The 20000-nt window shown below is 35.8% G+C and overlaps 1 protein-coding gene across 4 annotated transcripts in view; it reads right to left on the bottom strand.

The window, feature by feature from the left end:
• Positions 1 to 20000, bottom strand: part of LOC137627121 (tyrosine-protein phosphatase 10D-like) — a 216903-nt gene that overhangs the window by 186166 nt on the left and 10737 nt on the right. For all 4 annotated transcript variants that reach the window (XM_068358166.1, XM_068358165.1, XM_068358163.1 and 1 more), the window contains exon 4: positions 15628 to 15731. In XM_068358166.1, coding sequence (XP_068214267.1) covers positions 15628 to 15731 — 104 coding nt within the window. The remainder of the gene's footprint in view (positions 1 to 15627; positions 15732 to 20000) is intronic.

The raw sequence follows: 20000 nt of genomic DNA, 5'->3' as shown, positions 1-20000 counted from the left end.
TACGATTGCCTTCCAAAGCATTTATAATTTTTTCTAATTTCTGATCTTTTCTTTGCTCAGTCTGTAATAATTCAGCACTCCAGCCCAGATTTTCTTTTTCAGATATAGTTTTAACAATAGGCATGGATGTTGATATATCTATTAATTAAGCTAAAGGCTCCGTACAAGATGACGCGGGGTTGCGTGATAATGCATCAGCAATGATATTTGCTTTCCCTAGTAAATACTCGATTCTCGCGCCAAAGTCTTGAATGATCAAATGCCACCGAGTTCGTTTGAGGCTATGAATGAAGCCTTTAAAGAAGTCGGTTAGTGGTTTATGATCAGTAAGAACCTTAACGGGATAACCGTATATTATGAACTTGAATGCACTAGTGAATTAACAATAGCTAGCCCTTCCTTGTCTATTACTGCATACTTACTTTTGGAAGTTTTCAGTTTTCGAGAATAAAAAGCTATCGAGAAAAATTGTTTTTCATATTGCTGAAGCAATACCCCACCTACTCCTAAGTCTGAGGCGTCTGTTGCAATGAAGAATTCCTTAGTGAAGTCAGGAAATTTTAAGATAGGAGAACTACACAGTTCATCTTTCAAGGTATTAAACGCCTGTTGATGCTGCTGAGACCATATGAAATCTACGCCCTTCTTCGTAAGATCAGTTAGGGGAGCGGCTGTTATTGAATAATTGCATATAAAACGCCTGTAATATCCACTACACCCCAGAAATTGTTGTATTCCCTTGACATTAGTAGGTATCGGAAAGTTACGGATAGCTGACACCTCTTCGTATTGAACTGAGGATTTTTCTTTTTATTTCCATATGGAACTGTCTGTGGAATTGACTGTGGATTTGACTATGTATTTCTAGGATTCTGTTGTGTCTTACGCGAGTAGCACTGACTATATGAATGAGTAGAACTATTGTGTAACGAACAGAATCTCGTTCTGCAGTGTGCAATCAAATGACCTTGACGTTTGCAATTATAACACGTCATTCCCGCGACTTGACTATTAATAACTACGTTTACTTGTTGTGGCTTTGTTTCATTTTTTGCAAAAACCTGTGTAAACAGGGGATCAAGATCAGTACACTTAGACATGTGTTTCTTTATCTGTTTATATACGTCCAATTCTGTACTTGCTGGCATTAACTTTTTATCAAAACACCGCACTAAAGCTTCAGGCAACATAAGTGTCATACAAGTTGAATACATTAATCGTAAGAAATCTTTCAAGGAGATGTTATTTCTAGTAACCCAAGTGGAATTATATAAAATATCTTGATACTCGTTAAGCCTATCGGCAATGAGCGCTGCTCTCTCAATAACATTAACCCTGGATAGGTACGCTCCTCGGACACCCCTTTAAGGGTATACTCGGACGCGAACGACCCCGACGCCAAAAAAAATTCTTGAAAAATCAGTTTTTGCAGTAACCTCCTTTTTTCTTTTGCCAAAAAATCTTCAATGAATGCTTAAAACAACTGTAAAGATAAATGCTACTCATCTGCAGAAAAACTATTTATTATAAATATTTTAAAAAATTAAGTAGAAAAAAAAAAGACCTGACATAAAAATTCATAAAAAAAAGTTTATACATATATAAACAAATCCTTTTAGGAATTAATTCTTGAATGTTTAGGACACATCTTGATGTATTTTGGATGAAGTCGGACCCATGGAGGTGAAGATCTGAAATGAGAAAAAAAGGGTAACTTTTTTTGGCCAAAAAAAATTGTCCATATTTCATGAACTTTTTTGGGTACCCAAATGAAATAGGAAGTGGCTAATTTTTTTAGGGAATAAACATATGTTATCCTAAAATAGAAATATGTAAAAAAAATCTTCATTATTTTGTAAATTACATTTATATCAGGGGCCATATCTAAAGGTAATTTTTTGAGTACTTAGAAATTTCGTAAAAAAATACATATATTTAATATATAATATGATATTTATGCAGGTAACAATATACCAAAATATCACAAATTCTATAGGGAACAAGAATATATATATAGATAGGGCAGCTTACGCTTCGGATATGTCCACAAAATGGCCGCCAACCACACTGACTCAGATTCCCTAATCTGCCACTTGAAATGTAGGAAGGGTATGTCAATTTCAAGGTGTTATTTACTAATCTAATTATTATTGGATATGCATAAAAATTGTATGGTGGGTTGCTGGATAATTGTCGATTATTTTACGACTATAAAATTAAAATTCTGACCCAAAAACATTTTTTTGAAGGGAAATAAAATCGAAAAAAAAAAAAATGTAAAACAATATAATATTTTAGCTAAAAAAATTTGATGATATTCAATCAAAAAAAAAGTAAACAAAATTTTCCGACAAATAAACATCTAGAGGAATCATTACTCTGTGATAGTTCCTTAGTACGTAGTAATTTTGAAAGAATTTGGAAAAAAACAAAAAAATGGCAATCACCGGAAAATCGAACACATACCTATATATACGCCATATCTGGCTAAAAAAAAGATAGGCATGGGTAGCCAGATCATCTAGAAACACTTTCCAACACTATAAAAATATAAGTTTTGCGACACTACTTGCCAATTCCTTACGGTAACATGACTAAGCAAAAAAATGCAAAACAAATAAAAAGGGGCACTCGCGGAAAAATGGCTAAACATTCTAATATACGGCATTTCAGGAAAAAAAAATTCAGCCACGTGCTAGGCAAACCATCAAGGCACATTTTCCGACAAATAAACATCTAAATGAATAATTACTCTGTGATAGTTCCTTAGTACGTAGTAATTTTGAAAGAAATGGGAAAAAACGAAAAAATGGCAATCACAGGAAAATCGAACACATACCTATATATACGCCATATCCGGCTGAAAAAAGAAGATAGGCATGGGTAGCCAGATCATCTAGAAACACTTTCCAACACTATGAAATTATAAGTTTTGCGACACTACTTGCCAATTCCTTACGGTAACATGACTAAGCAAAAAAAATGCAAAACAAATAAAAAGGGGCACTCGTGGAAAAATGGCCATTCTAATATACGGCATTTCAGAAAAAAAAAATTTCAGCCACGTGCTAGGCAAACCATCAAGGCACATTTTCCGACAAATAAACATATAAATGAAATATTACTCTGTGATAGTTCCTTAGTACGTAGTAATTTTGAAAGAAATGGGAAAAAACGAGAAAATGGCAATCACAGGAAAATCGAACACATACTTATATATACGCCATATCTGGCTAAAAAAAAATAGGCATGGGTAGCCAGATCATCTAGAAACACTTTCCAACACTATAAAAATATAAGTTTTGCGACACTACTTGCCAATTCCTTATGGTAACATGACTAAGCAAAAAAAATGCAAAACAAATAAAAAGGGGCACTCGCGGAAAAATGCCCAACATTCTAATATACGGCATCTCAGATAAAAAAAAAAGACATGCACGTGTTAGCCCAACCATCAAGGCACACTTTCTAACACATAAACATGAAAAAAAAATCAATAATATACGGCAATTCCTTACTACGTAGTAAATTTTTACAAATATTGAAAAAAAACAGAAATTGGCAACCGCAGTTAAATACCCAATATACCAATAACTACGTCGTATCTGACAAAAACAAAATCACGCATGGGTAGCCAGATCATCTAGACACACTTTCCAACACTAAAAAAGCAAAAGTTTTACGACACTATTTCGCAATATCTTACGGAAAAATGACTTGGCAAAAAAATGAAAAAAAATGAAAAAGGGACACTCGCGGTAAAATTCCCGACATTCTAATATACGGCATCTCAGATGAAAAAAAAGACATGCACGTGTTACCCCAACCATCAAGGCACACTTTCTAACACATAAACATGAAAAAAAAATGAATAATATACGGCAATTCCTTACTACGTAGTAATTTTTACAAATATTGAAAAAAAAACAGAAATTGGTAACCGCAGTTAAATACCCAATATACCAATAACTACGTCGTATCTGACAAAAACAAAGTCATGCATGGGTAGCCAGATCATCTAGACACACTTTCCAACACTAAACAAGCAAAAGTTTTACGACCCTATTTGGCAATATCTTACGGAAAAATGACTTGGCAAAAAAATGAAAAAAAAAATGAAAAAGGGGCACTCGCGGTAAAATGGTCCTCGTGGTGATGAACGACATTTTAACTAGAAAAAAAATCATGCACATGGTAGCCAAACAATCCACCAAGACTTTCCACAACTGATAACCTATACAAGTTGCACCATTCTACGACAATTTCATAATACGTAATAACTTTGATAATTATGCAAACTACCTTAGAAGGGTAAACTCGGTCGCGCTCGACCCCGACGCGTCTCAGAAATCGGGGAAGGAGTACTGCTACAGCAATGCACATCTGGACACTACTAGAGCGTGTAGGGGAGACACCTCCTGCAGGTCGATCACCCACAAATTCAGTCACGGGGGTGAGTCACGTGAGAAAAACCTGTTTTTTTTTTGACGGTCGGGGTCGCAAACGACCCATCGTACCTATCCAGGGTTAAGCCGAGTCATAGTGGCTTAAGTGTATTTCTTAATGATAAAACTACATCCAAGGCTTCCTCACCGCCACAGACCGCACGTAGCCTAACTTTGAAATCATCCCATGTAACTGCTTCTTGAAACGAAACTCCCCTCAAATACGCACTCGCATCTCCTTTAGAAAAGTCTATAAAACTTTTAGCTTCTTGTAATTGTACAAATGGGTCTATAATTTGTTTAGCATTTAAATGGGCGTCGACGGAAGAAATCCAAGACTCAACATTCTGAGGAAAGAAGCCGTTGACCCGACCTTGAAAAGGAAGGATAGCTGATCGGGCATTAACTAAGGTAACAATGGGAGCCAGGATGGGGTTACTCGGGCCGGGGATGGGGTTACTTGGGCTGACGGGAAGTGTCATTTTGACTTTAACTTGTTTTTTATCTCTTTGATTCCTTGCAATCCTATCAAAATCTCTATATGAATACAGACGTCCACTGCGTAAATGCATAAATACTATTCAAACAAAGATCATAACACAATCCCCAATACAATGACACAAATATAAAGATATTTTCCGAGAACTTCTGAAAGAAAACGGAATTAGCACAGAGAGAAAAAAAATTCTCGACAAGAGGTCGAAGTTGAATACAGTTTCATTTAATGAAAGGAAAAATGAAGATTAACAAACAACTCACCCCAGCAATAATGGACGATTAACTACACTTCACTGTCTAAAACTGAAATGAATAAAGAAATATACTTAGTTTCGGTTTATATGGGCGAAGGGTGATGCCTTCATTTCCTCTCTCTCTCACTGGATTGTTTCTTCTTATTGATGTTTGGGTGAATGTTTTCGGTCCGATTTCCGTTGAATGTAGTGCTTCCTGGATATGATTCTCGAATGTTTAGTAAACGTTGAATGTCAGTCCTTGGTTTTCTTAGGATGTTGATTAAAGATCCAGTTCCTCAGTTTGTATAACATTTATTTGTTGGTATTCAATGTTTTAATTTCTTCGGTGGACATAGATACTTCGTTAAAATTGTAGACTCATTACTTGTGATTCTAATGATACTAAAGTTGATTTATGTGTTTTTCTTGAAGATCTTTTTCTGGTTCTTAGAGTTTTATTCGCTGGTTCTTGAAGATCTTTCTCTGGTTCTTAGAGTTTTATTCGCTGGTTCTTGAAGATCTTTCTCTGGTTCTTAGAGTTTTATTCGCTGGTTCTTGAAGATCTTTCTCTGGTTCTTAGAGTTTTATTCGCTGGTTCTTGAAGATCTTTCTCTGGTTCTTAGAGTTTTATTCGCTGGTTCTTGAAGATCTTTCTCTGGTTCTTAGAGTTTTATTCGCTGGTTCTTGAAGATCTTTCTCTGGTTCTTAGAGTTTTATTCGCTGCCACCAATTGTTGGTGTGGTACTGTTATTAACACACATTCGGGTTCCCATCAAATGTCTCTTCAATGTGTTGTAATATTTAGAATTGGTAGGTTACATCTTCAAATAAGTCTAGGTAAGTTAACTTTAAAATAGTTTATTCCTTTAAAACAGTTATTAACATCTCCATCACAGGAGTATAGATGGTTTGGTCGGATGACCATTCCGTATGACAACTTATTGAGAACTGGCTAAAATATCAATATCACAGATATTGTATAGTCAGTTATCTCAGCATTTAAATACATAATGTAAACTAAACATTAATATAGGAAGACACCTGCATCCGGTGCGACACAACTCTTTCTCACGATTTGTATTTGTGTTTATTCTTCATAAAAATGTTACATTGCTGAGGTTTGGCATTCGCATCCTGGTTATGACATGACTATGGCATTCCTCACACTTGCTCCTACTTCCATATTGACCTCTTAGGTCATGTATTTAAACATGTAATTTTACATATATTACATATGTAAAAAGAATTTCATGAACAGGATGGAAAAGGAACAGCATATCAAAATTATGCATAAAGATATTTCGACAAGTGTAGTAAAGGAAGGTGCTTATGATTTAACAGCGATCATTACAATGGGAAAAATTATTAGTGAAGAAATTGCCAAAGGATTGGAAGCATAACCTCCTCCAATCTGGGTTAGTCAAACTTTTGAAAAGTTTTTTCAAGAAGTAGAAAGTGGAATACCTCGAACAAGGATGATAATTTTACGAAGTATACTTATTTACTGGAGAGCCTGAAGAAAAATAATAATGTCAAAGATTATGTTGTTTCTGTGCTATTGGATAAAACATCTGAGGCTCCAAACAAAAATGTAGCAGCAGTTTTGAAAATTCTTAAGCAAAAGTATGCAAAAACTGCAGCAGAGAAGTGTATTGATGTTCTCAAGTCAATATTGGAATTTTCCGTAAAGGAAGAGGATACTAATGAAACTTACTGGGACAAGTTTGAAGTCTTGCTTTGTGATTGTTTGAGAGAGGAAGTTACTGTAAATTTTTATTACTTGTTAGGTGTTATGATGGTAGAAAAAGCAGAAAAGAAAAGAAAAGAAGACAGATGGATGCTCTGGAGACACATGATGGAACTGATAGGAGACCGCGAGAAGACAATGAAGTTCTTAATCTTCTGAAGATGGTAAAGATGGCATAATTTTAACCAAAGGCCTGATTTTCATAGATTTCGTAGATCAGATTCTAATCCAGGATTTTGGAGGACTCAGTCTGGAACATATAGGAGAGCTCCCTCGTGGACACCATCAAGACGAGGATCATCTTCGAGGCATTTGTCCAGTTTTAGACCATACTCCAATGGTAGGCCATTTTCAAATGGAAGATCATCTTCCAATAGTAGTTCTGTGTCAAATGATCGGAAACAGCAGCAAAATTTGACTGAAAGAGTGATTATAGTCGAAGAAAATGTAGCAAAAATCTTGGAAAAGATTGAAGAAATGTTGAAGAAAGGAAAGAATGTGAATTTTGTAAGTATGAAAGAAGTATCAGAGATCATTCATGTATATATCAGCGATGTAATGTTTGCTAAAGAAGTTACAGAAGTAGGAGCTCTGATTTTGGATACTGGTTGTCCAAGTAGCTTAGTTGGAAAAAGATGGCTGGAAAAATATCTGAAGAAGAATGGTATTAAGAAGGAAAATTTGCATAAAAGGAGATGTTTCAAAAAACTCAGATTTGGTCCAAGTAGAATATATGAAAGTAAGGAAATTATAGAAATACCAATAACAATAAAGGAATCTGAAAAATCTGATACTTTCAGAAGGATTTTGCTTGGAGCTTTTGCGCTGGATGCTGAAAAAGTGCCATTGTTGTGTGGTAAAAATACTATGAAGAATGGAAAATGGATCTAAGTATGCATAGAGATAAAGTGACAATCAACATCGACACAACCCGTGAGTTCGAATGTATGTATACTGCAGGAGGTAATATGGCTCTTCAGCTGTATGAAGATAGAGAATTTTGGACTATAGACACCACTGTATTTTACTTGAAGAAGGAAGTAGATGTAGAGAGTTATGAGAAGGTGAAGAAGATTCATGAAGTAGCCAACCACAAGAATGAAAATCAACTAATTCATGCATATAGGAATGCAGGAAAACTTAATGAGCAAATGCGAAAAACAATAAAAGAAGTGTGTGAAAACTGCAATATATCTAAAAAATGCAAGAGATCCCAGGACACTCCTAAAGTTGCATTATCAATAGTTTTTTATGTTAATCAGATTGTAACCATGGACTTAAAACTATATGGAGAGACTTCTGTATTAGGGATGATCTGTTCCTTCACCAGATTTATTCAAGGAGCAGTTTTGAATGGTAAAACCGCCGAGTCAGTGGGTGAATCTCTCAACACAGTATGGAACTGAAGGTTTGGGTTCCTTTCTCAAGGATACTGGGCAGATAACGGATCTGAGTTTAAGAACCACGAAGTTGACGAGTTTGCTTCAAAACTAGGTTTTGAATTAAAATTTGGTCCAAATTACTCACCCTGGACCAATGGAATAAACGAACGTAACCAGATATGACGGTGAAGAAAATTCGAGAGGCAGATAAGAAAATGGATTTAAAGAAGGCTGTAGAGATGGCTGCTTGGAATCATAATACAAACACCAGTATTTTAGGATATAACCCTATGCATTTGGTGACAGGAAAGGCTGTAACAATACCTGGAATTTCTACAGGAAATGTCGCCACTGAGTCGATGTTTGACAGTGAGAATGTGAAGTTAATGATCGAGAGACCTCACATGATCACCAAGCAATTCAAGGAAGCTGAATATTCTTCAAAGCTGAAAAAGGCTTCACAACATGAAAACAATAAATTTAATATCATTTTCAAAGAGGGGGATATGGTATTTTACCAAGATAAAATGAAAAAAAGCCTGGTGTGGTCCAGTAAAGGTGTTCACACACAGAGGAAGAGATGTTTACATTTGGGTGAATGGCGATTTAAAGAAAGTAGCCAGTTGCAAAGTACAATTTTGCTCTCAAAGAAATATTCCTTCGGAAATTTCAAGAGAAGCACACAACAAAGCAAAAGCAGTGGACTCTACTTCTAAAATGGCAGGAGAAGAGAAAATATCAGGGGATCCTCCAGCCAGTAATCTAAAAATGAAGACAATATCTCAAGATAATAAAGAGGAAACTGAGAAGGATTTCATTAGAGCATTCTGGTTGACTTAAAAAAAAAAACTAGTGTTTTTGTGAGGAAATAACAAGTTATATAGTGGAATTACCTGTTAAATATCACAAGATGCCAGAAGTGTTAGAAGTAAAGAAGAAAGAATATGTACTTTTATTACATTTTGACACTTCCGAGGAAGTGGAAGATGTAGGGCAAGAAAAGATAGGCAGCAGATGGGTGATCACGAAAAAGGAGAAGCATGACGGACAAAAAACTGATGACTAAGGGAGAATTGTCGCCAAGGGATTTCATGAAAAAGAAAAACCCCAAGCTGATTGACCAACAGCTATGCGTGAAAGCATGTAAGTGTTCTTGTCCTTGGCTGCAAATGAGAATTTTGAGCTTCAGTCTATTGACATCAAAACAACATTTTTATAGTCAAACATACTTAACAGGAATGTATTTGTAGATCCTCCAAAGGATTTAAAAAAAGAAAACATTATTTGGAAACTCAGAAAACCATTATATGGATTGGGTGATCCCAGTAAAAAATTTTGGCTGAAAGTTCAGCAGATTTTCAAAGAAAAAGGTCTGAAGACCGTGAGTGGGGATGAGGCATACTACTATCAGCAGAGTGAAGGAAATCTGATTGGTATGATACTTACTCATGTAGATGATTTTTCGATATCTGGTACAAAAGGATTTGTAAAGAAAGTAACAGACTTGTGTAAAGAAAAATTACAAGTTTCAAAGATAGAAAAGAATAAATTTCGGTTCATATGGATAGATATCATCAAAACAGAAACTGGAATAACAATCTCAATGGATGATTATGCGAGGAGTCTTGAGAAAGTGGAAGATATAAAAAAAAGAAAAGCTAGTGAACATTTGACTAATCAGGAACTAAAAGTATTTTGCAAGTATGTGGGAAAGTTTAGCTGGTTAGCAGCCAATACAAGACCTGAACTTTCTATCACAGCATTGCAGATGTCCAAGAAAAATAGTAGTGCTACATTGAAATATCTTAAAAAAAGGTAAATTTTATAATTGATAAGATGGGTGAAACCCAAAACAGCTAGTCCCAGAATAGCCAGTTCCAAAATAGCTAGTCTTAAACAGCTAGTTCCAAAATTGCTAGCATACCAAAACAGCTAGTATACCAAAACAGCTAGTTCCAAAACAGCTAGTATGCCAAAACAGCTAGTTCCAAAACAGCTAGTTCCAAAATAGCTAGTATGCCAAAACAGCATATTTCAAAATGGATGGCTCTGAAATAGCTTGTTCCAAACAGTAAGTTCTAATTGGTAACTCTTAATATGCACTTTCTAAAATAACTTTAAATCTGGGTTATCCAAAATATTTGTTTTAGTTTGACAAGCCCATCAACATGAAAGTGATAAAACGGCAAAAAGGGGATGACCAAATATGTCATGAGGGATATGTTTATCGAAAGAATACAACCAATAACGAAACGCAGAACTGGAGATACGTAATCAAAGGCTGCAAAGGAACTGCCATAACTCTGGTTGATTTTAGTGATACAAGTGATGTAAGTTTGGGTCAGAATCATTCACATGCACCCGATATGCCAAAGAAAAAGTTACGATCGCCTTAAGTGTGTTATGAAACGAAGCTTCTGGTTCAACAGCTCCACCACGTAGAATCATTGCTAAAATTACTCAAAATGTTGATTGTGAAACTTCGTCTTGCATGCCAAAAAGAAAAGCACTTACGAAATGCATTCAACGAAAAAGGCAAAAAACAGAAGGCTACTTTCCAGAACCGGAATCACTTTCAGAAATCAATTTACCTGAAGAATTTGAAACAATTACTATAGGGAGTGCTGAAGAACGCTTTTTACTTTATGATGAAAGTGATTCTCAGGAAACACTAATATTCGCAAGTGAAACTATGCTGGACATTCTTGATATGTGACAGTACATTCAAAATGGTTCCACAACTATTTTATCTACTGTACACGATCCACGCTATTAAAAGTGAATATTTATTTGCATGTCTGCATCTTGTTGACAAATAAAACAAAGGAAACATATAAAAAAGCCTTTAGTATCTTGAAAGAAAAGCGCCCAGACTTACAGCCAAAAACAATTACCACAGATTTTGAGAAACCAGTTATGGATGCTTTCAAATACGTCTTTCCAAATTTACAGTTGCAAGGGTGTTTCTTCCATCTTTCACAGGCAATTTGGAGGGAAATTCACAGTATTGGGTTAACAAATACTTACGTAACTAACTGATACTAACTCTTGCCTTTATTGTAAATTGCTTGCTGCTTTAGACCCAGATGATATAACCAAAGCATTTGAAGAATTCCTGGACACACTAGAAGATCTTCAAATGGAGCAAGAAATGGAAGAATTGTACTGTCATTTCGAAGATAGAGACATTGGAAGACCTCAAAGAACAGGAGGAAGAAGAAAGCCACCTCTATGTTCACCAATGATTTGGAGCGTTGCACAAAGGTCGACAGATGGATTGCCGAGAATCACAAACATGATTGAAGGATGGCACCGAGCGATTCAAACCCTATATGATTCCCCATACCCTTCCTTATGGCGGTTTTTAAGAGGTATTCAGAAGGAAGAAACTATGCAAAGAAATAAGTTGACCTATTATTTATCGGGCGAAAGGGAGACTACAAGCAAAAAAGCCAAAGAAATTAATGGGAGGATTCAAACTTTAAAACAAAGACTCCAAAATGAAGAAATGTCGACATTTGAATTCCTCCGTGGTATCACCTATCTTATAAAATACTGATTAAATATGAATTTGAATAGACTATTTCTTATATATTGGTGTTACCAATGAATTTATTAAATTTTAATAAGTTTATTTCTTGTATACTGGCATTACCAAATCATTTTATGAATTTTAAAGAGTCTTGCAGGTTTTTAAGTATTTTTTATTCCAGTTTTTTGTTCACTAGCTGTTTTGGTATACTAGCTAACTTAGTATAGTAGCTAACTTGGTATATTAGCTATTTTGGAACAAGCTGTTTTGGTATACTATCTATTTTGGAACTAGCTGTTTTGGTATACTAGCTATTTTGGAACTAGCTGTCTTGGTATACTAGCTATTTTGGAACTAGCCGTTTTGCACTAGCTATTTTGGAACTAGCTATAGAGAGACTAGCTATTTTGTCATACAATCGATAAGATAAATGATAGACCAAATAAAGTAGAATTTACAAGAGTTGACAAAAAAGAATATATAAAGATATATGGATTTACAGATGCTTCGTTTTATATACATGAGAGAAGCATAAGTGGCAATCTGATTTTACTAGGAAGTAAGAGAAATAGACGTGTGGTCCCTATTAACTCGAAGTCAAAGACTATCCAGAAGGTATGTCATTCTGCAAAGGCGGCTGAGACCAGAAGTATGACTAAGATTATTGATAAGTCAGTTTTTTGCGAGTCAGATTGAACAGTTATTATTTGGTCAGTATGGAAAGAAAATTCCAATCAAATTGTTCACAGATTCAATACCCCTGCTAGAATCTGCTGAGAGTACCAAGCAGGTTGAGGAAAGGCTTCTCAGGAACAGCATACAGGAGATGAAGGACATGTTGACTGAAGGATGTATTGAGTCTTACAGTTGGCTGGATGGAAAGAAAGACATGATTGCAGATGTTCTAACAAAAGAATGTAAATGGAATGAAGATCTTGAAATGATAATGCAGGAAAATAAACTTAAGTTTGCAAGTAACGAGGATAATCTTATGAAATACAAAGATGGAGAGATCATGTTAATTAACAAGACTGAAAAGCAGGAAAAGGAGTAGTAACACTTTTACTGCTTAGATCATACCTGCATTAGCTATTCAGAATTGGTTTTGCCTGATGTCTGGTGCACTACAAAATTATGTAATAATATCACCTTTTCTTCAATCTTTCTCTCTAGTGAATTTAGAATAAAAATCCTATATATTTTCATGACAACTGACGTAAGTATGATGGCTCTGTAAATTTTTTGTTTGTCATTTTTCCCGACACCCCTAGCTCCCTTTCATCAGGTTTTGTCTCTTCATGCCACATTTTACAAAATAACTTATTAAGTATTCTGGGATTCATTTAATTTTCAGCCAGTTCCATCTCACCAGTTATTCCACCATGACCAAGAGCTTTCCATCTCCAGAGTTTTTCAATACTAGCTTCGATTTCAAACACACTGAATTAATCCGTGGGAACATCAAGATGTTCCTCAGCTTCATGCATATCATTCAAATTATTCCCTTTGTCTTTCCTATTAATGACCTCACTTTGCCTTTCTTCATCCTCTGTTGTTAAAACAGACCCATCTCTCTTTTTTATGGCCATATGCTCCATCTACTTGGCTCCCATAGAAATTTCATCAATAATCCTTTGTGCAATTCTTATAACATAACTTCTCCCGGAGTTCATAGCTTAGTTAGCCTTATCTGCTTTCCTGTCTAAATATCCCCCCCCCCCCGCCCTCCCCCTCATTCTTGGCTTTTATTTTGACCTCTATCGATACTGGATTACTTAGCACCCTCTACTTTGTAATTTTCCTTACTCCCTCGAAAACCTTCAACATTCAATTTCTGTCTTTGTTTCTTTTTATAGTATCCTGAGTATCACTTGATACCCATGGCTTTTCCTTTTAAGTGCATGTCCCAAAACCTGACTACTAACTACTGATATATGTCCTTGATACCGCACCATTTTTCATCAAGTGTCTCTCCTTCATATCTCAAAATCTCTAATAATTCAAATAGATTCCTATATTCAATTGCAGATGCTTCTCTGTGATCATCTTCCACAAGCTTGGTTGTATCAAACCTAGGTATTCTATCTACATTTCTGTTGAGTGTTTTCAGTTTTAATTTCAGTGTGTCAACGAGGACCTGGTGATCACTACCAATATCTGCACTTCGCAGGCTTCTTACCTTTGTGGCCTCCTCTCTTTATTAATGGTTATGTGATCTATTTCATTTCAGTAATTGCCACATAGTGAAGTCCATGTATATTTTTTGATGTCCTTTTGCTGGAAAAGAGTACTTCCAATGACAAGATTTTAATTTGACGAGTTTCTGAACATCAACGTAAACTGTTTGAAGAACTGTACGGAGATCACAAGCTTTTGATTCAACAGTTTTTAATCAAGTTTGGACAAAGAACCGCCAAATCCAACTGTAGAAATAATTATTCCATCTTTAGTGACTACAGAATACACCAGTCTCCCTCCTTGTTACCCTGGTCATCAAATTTGATTAAATATAGGACGAGGAGGTCTGGATTTTTTTAGATAACATTCCAGCCACCCGTTGAGATACTACCACTAGAGAATTATTGGGTCCTCGGACTTGTCTAGCCAGACAGTATTACATTGGATCCCTCTCACTGGTTACGGCTCCTTTCTCCTTCGTCTACGAATAAACCGATTAGTCGGGCCTATTCTCTTCCCATTCTCCTCTGTTCTCATAGAGTTGGCAAAACTGTGATTACCAGACAATCTCTCTCTCTCTCTCTCTCTCTCTCTCTCTCTCTCTCTCTCTCTCTCTCTCTCTCTCTCTCTCTCTCTCTCTCTCTCTCTCTCTCTCCAAAATATATGTCCTTTGACAGTGATGATTTAACAGTAAATGAGCAATACGTGATATAAAATGTTGAATACTCTGAGCGAACAAGATAAAATGAGAGTGTATGTCCTGTAGAGAGTAGGGTTCCCCTGCTGTAGCGGACCGGGAAAAAAAAACAGCCGTCAGAGTAAAAGTAAAGTATACAAAATTCTAATGTAATGATATCATTAAAAATTGAAACAAGAATAACAAAAGTAAAAACGCCCTATAAGCTTTATAAGCAGAGCTTGTTCCACCTACTTATAATGCCAGTGAGATATGCATAGCACGTTGCAGTACTTAGGTGAACTAAGGAAATATCTGGTGTCGATATAATTATATCTAACATTTTAAACAGATAAGGCGACAATACAGTAAATTGTACTGTTACCAGATGGAGAGGGATATGGATTTCATACCAACATAATAATAATATTGATAATAATATCAGGCCAAAACATTCCCATGATTTTGACAGATGGGGAGTGGATGGTTGTTTATATATATATATATATATATATATATATATATATATATATATATATATATATATATATATATGTATATATATATATATATATATATATATATATATATATATATAAAAGGTAGCTGGAATTGCAAATATTTTCCAGTATCAGATAAAATGTCCTGCAGTGGACAATAAAGACCAAACTGTACAAATCTAGAGTCATGCATGAAATGAAAATGTTCTATAAAGTGAATAATCAATATCAAATAAGTCTACATTGATATCATTATGCATACACGTAGCGCATTCAGCCACACCCCTACACAATAAGCACACCTTTGTAAAAAAAAAAAAAAAAAAAAAAAAAAAACTTTTAGAGCTAATAACTACAAATCAAGGTCGGTTGTCCATTCCAAATAAGACACCAAACCCATTACAATAAATCCTTTGGTGTCGTATCCACTTACTTGGTAATGGGAGTAGATTCCAGCCGGGTGAGGCCGATGCCACAGCGCCAAAATTGCCGTTTCATTCCGGTACCACATGATGAACCTCCCAGGTGCATTGGGTCCTGAAGGCGGTAGGTGGAGATAAGCAAATGCAAGGTTAATAAACATGCATTAGAATACACAAGTTTCCGTTTGTTTTATGAAGAGGAAAGGACACAGTCCCTTCGAAAACTAAAAATTTATGTTTATTTTTTTCTATATAATTTGTGGGTTTATTATTATTATTATTATTATTATCATTATTACTAGCCAAGCTACAACCCTAGTTGGAAAAGCAAGATGCTATAAGCCCAAGGGCTCCAACAGGGAAAAATAGCCCAGTGAGGAAAGGAAATAAGGAGGTAAATAAATGATGAGAATAAATTAACAATAAATCATTCTGAAAACAGTAACAGCGTCAAAACAGATATGTCCTATATAAACTATTAACAACGTCAAAAACAGGTATGTCATATATAAACTATAAAAAGACTCATGTCAGCCTGGTCAACATAAAAGCATTTGCTCCAACTTTGAACTTTTTGAAGTTCTACTGATTCAGCTACCCGATTAGGATGATCATTCCACAACTTGGTAACAGCTGGAATAAAACTTCTAGAATACTGTGTAGTATTGAGCCTCATGATGGAGAAGGCCTGGCTATTACAATTAACTGCCTGCCTAGTATTACGAACAGGATAGAATTGACCAGGGAGATCTGAATGTAAAGGATGGTCAGAGTTATGAAAAATTTTATGCAACATGCATAATGAACTAATTGAACGACAGTGCCAAAGATTAATATCTAGATCAGGAATAAGAAATTGGATAGACCGTAAGTTTCTGTCCAATAAATTAAGATGAGAATCAGCAGCTGAACCCCAGACAGGAGAACAATACTCAAAACAAGGTAGAAAGAAAGAATTAAAACACTTCTTCAGAATAGATTGATCACCGAAAATCTTAAAAGACTTTCTCAATAAGCCAATTTTTTGTGCATTTGAAGAAGACACAGACCTTATATGTTTCTCAAAAGTAAATTTGCTGTCGAGAATCACACCTAAAATTTTAAAAGAGTCATACAAATTTAAAGAAACATTATCAATACTGATATCTGGATGTTGAGGAGCCACCGTCCTTGATCTACTTACAATCATACTTTGAGTTTTGTAAGGATTCAACTTCATACCCCATAATTTGCACCATGCACTGATTTTAGCTAAATCTCTATTAAGGGATTCACCAACCCCAGATCTACATTCAGGGGATGGAATAGATGCAAAAAGAGTAGCATCATCTGCATATGCAACAAGCTTGTTTTCTAGGCCAAACCCCATGTCATGTGTATATAGTATGAAAAGTAATGGGCCAAGAACACTACCCTGTGGAACACCGGATATCACATTCCTATACTCACTATGGTGCCCATCAGCAACAACTCTTTATGATCTATTACTTAAAAAATCGATAATAATGCTAAGAAACGACCCACCCACTCCCAACTGTTTCAGTTTGAAAACAAGGGCCTCATGATTAACACGGTCAAAGGCAGCATTAAAATCAAGGCCAATCATACGAACTTCCTGACCACAATCAAGGGATTTCTGTACAGCATTGGAGATTGTAAGAAGGGCATCACATGCTCCAAAGCCTTTACGAAAACCAAATTGCAAACTAGGGAGTAGATGAGTACCTTCAGCAAACCTATTGAGACGTTTTGCCAGATAACTTTCAAAAACTTTAGATAATATGGGAGTTATGGAAATTGGGCGGTAATCAGTGGGACTTGAGCTACCACGAGCACATTTACAAAGAGGAGTAACATTACCAATTCTTCAACAAGTTCTTAAAAGCTCCTCTTCTTGCTAACTTGCGCAAAATAACAGATAACTTTGGAGCTAAGAAATCTGCTGTCTTTATAAAAAAAAAGGAAAAATACCATTCGGGTCTATAACTCCATAAGCATTAAGGTCCTTCAACAGAGCTTTGATCTCACGAGATCGGAAAGCTAAACTAGTTAGTTTAGCCTCAGGAAAACAGGAATGAGGAAGTTCAAGTTTTTCATTACTCTGTTTACTGTCAAAAACATCAGCCAACAGGGTTGCCTTTTTCTTTGGACAGTGAGTGACTGAGCCATTTGGTTTAAGTAAAGGAGGAACTAGTGCATCTACACCAAAGAGTGCAGATTTAAGGGTAGACCACCATTTATGTTCCTGAGTTTTACAAGAAAGGGTTTCTTTTATGGTTAAATTGTACTCCTTTTCAGTTGAGGCATAAACTCTCTGAGCAAAAGCTCGAAGCTGAGTATAGTTGTTCCAGGTCAAATCTGATCTGTTACCCTTCCAACGGTGATAGGCCTCCTGCTTCTCCAAATAGGCACGTCTACAATCATCATTGAACCATGGTTTGTCCTTCACTCGGTACCTTAGCACACGAGAAGGGATACGCCTATGAATTATGTTGACTAGATTCTCATTCAAAGGGCAACAGTATCTACACTACTATATAATTATGACCAATTCAAGTACAAAAGATCATGCAAAATCCCATTCCAGTCTGCTTGGGATTTCATATAAATTTTACAAGAGTATGATATATCAGTGATCAGATGTTCCGACTGGAGAACTAACCTTACTAGTTATAACGCCAGGGGAGTCAGTGTATACGAGGTCCAAGCTATTACCAGACCTGTGAGTAGCTTCATTTATAATTTGCTCACAGCCTGATTCAGAGGCAAAGTCTAAAGCTCCTAAGCCATGGCGATCGGTAGGAGAGATATATATCACCAACAAAGACAAAAGAAGCCAATCTGTCATCTCCTTGTATCTTAGCCATAATGGTAAGAAGACAATCGAAGATAGAATCATCCATGTCTGGATTCCGGTAGATCGAACACAAATAAAAGTTGTTATGCCTGCCACAAACTTTTATTACTTGAATCTCATGACATCCACATTGATAGCAGGACTTACGAGAAGCAGGGTACTCCGTCCTAATATACACCGCCATTCCCCTGGTCCTAGGGATGGCATCACGTTTCAACATTAATGGCTTTTTAAAACCAGTTATAAGGAGCTCAGATGAGTGCCTAATATTAGAAACCAAAGTTTCTGAGCACAAAAGAATATCATACTGTCTGGGCGCAACTGTAAGGTCTTGGATATTTTCCTGAAGACCACGAATATTACAATACAGAAAATGACATCGACGAAATCTAGGACGTACTGGTCCCGGATTTTCCTCAATGTCTCCAGAGAGCATAATAATTAATAGAAATAAAAATAGACATCATACTTAAAAACTAGACTAGCGAGAATTATAACAAAAACAATAAGTACAGAATTATAAATAAAGTGATTGATGATACCCATAGACAATGGTAAAAAGTTGGAAAAACTGGTCAACACGGAGGAGCCGATACACCATGCAAGGCTAAATACCCTCCAGGAAAGCCACTTCAACTGAAGGAGGACAGTAAGGATGGTTTTGAGAAGAAAAAGAATCAGAAAAGGAAAAGACAACCTCTTGATAAACTACCAGGCATCCATGGCCTTTCTATTAAACCTGCCCAACACACCATTTCATAAAACAAGAGGAAGAAAAAAAAATTATACGAAAGAATAGTGTGCCCGAGTGTACCCTCAAGCAAGAGAACTCTAACCCAAGACAGTGGAAGACCATGGTACAGAGGCTATGGCATTACCCAAGACTAGAGAACCATGGTTTAATTTTGGAGTGTCCTTCTCCTAGAAGAGCGGCTTACCATAGCTAAAGAGTCTCTTCTACCCTTACCAAGAGGAAAGTACACTGAACTAATTTCAGTACAGTAATTAACCCCTTGGGTGAAGAAGTAATAAGTAGCTCATTGTTGTCAGGTGTATGAGGAAAGACGAGAATATGTATAGAATAGGCCAGACTATTCTGTGTAAGTGTAGGCAAAGAAAAAATGAGCCGTAACCAGAGAGAGGGATCCAATGCATTTCTGTCTGGCCAGTCAAAGGATCCAATACCTCTCTAGAGGTAGTATCTCAACGGGCGGCTGGTGCCCTAGCAAATGTGAGAATCAAAATGTAAAAGAGGCATGGTGCTTAAATAAGTATTTGAATGCACATTAATAAAACAAAATAATATTAAATTATAAATAAACATTAAAAGCCGCAAATAGCTCATGAATGTTCACAAAACAAATGTGAATCATAAAAGAATAAGTTATTGAATGATTTTAAATTACCTGACATTTCATCGGGCTCTGAAAGTTTTTCCACCTTTAAAATTTTCAAGAAGCTGGTTTTATATTTAGGATTTGAGTTTTTCTTTATTACAAACTATTATCTTATATTTTTTTCTATTTA

The sequence above is a fragment of the Palaemon carinicauda genome, chromosome 34, assembly GCF_036898095.1.
Source record: "Palaemon carinicauda isolate YSFRI2023 chromosome 34, ASM3689809v2, whole genome shotgun sequence".
NCBI lineage: Eukaryota > Metazoa > Arthropoda > Malacostraca > Decapoda > Palaemonidae > Palaemon > Palaemon carinicauda.
The sequence above is the reverse complement of the archived record's forward strand: the minus strand, read 5'-3'. Positions and strand labels throughout refer to the sequence as shown.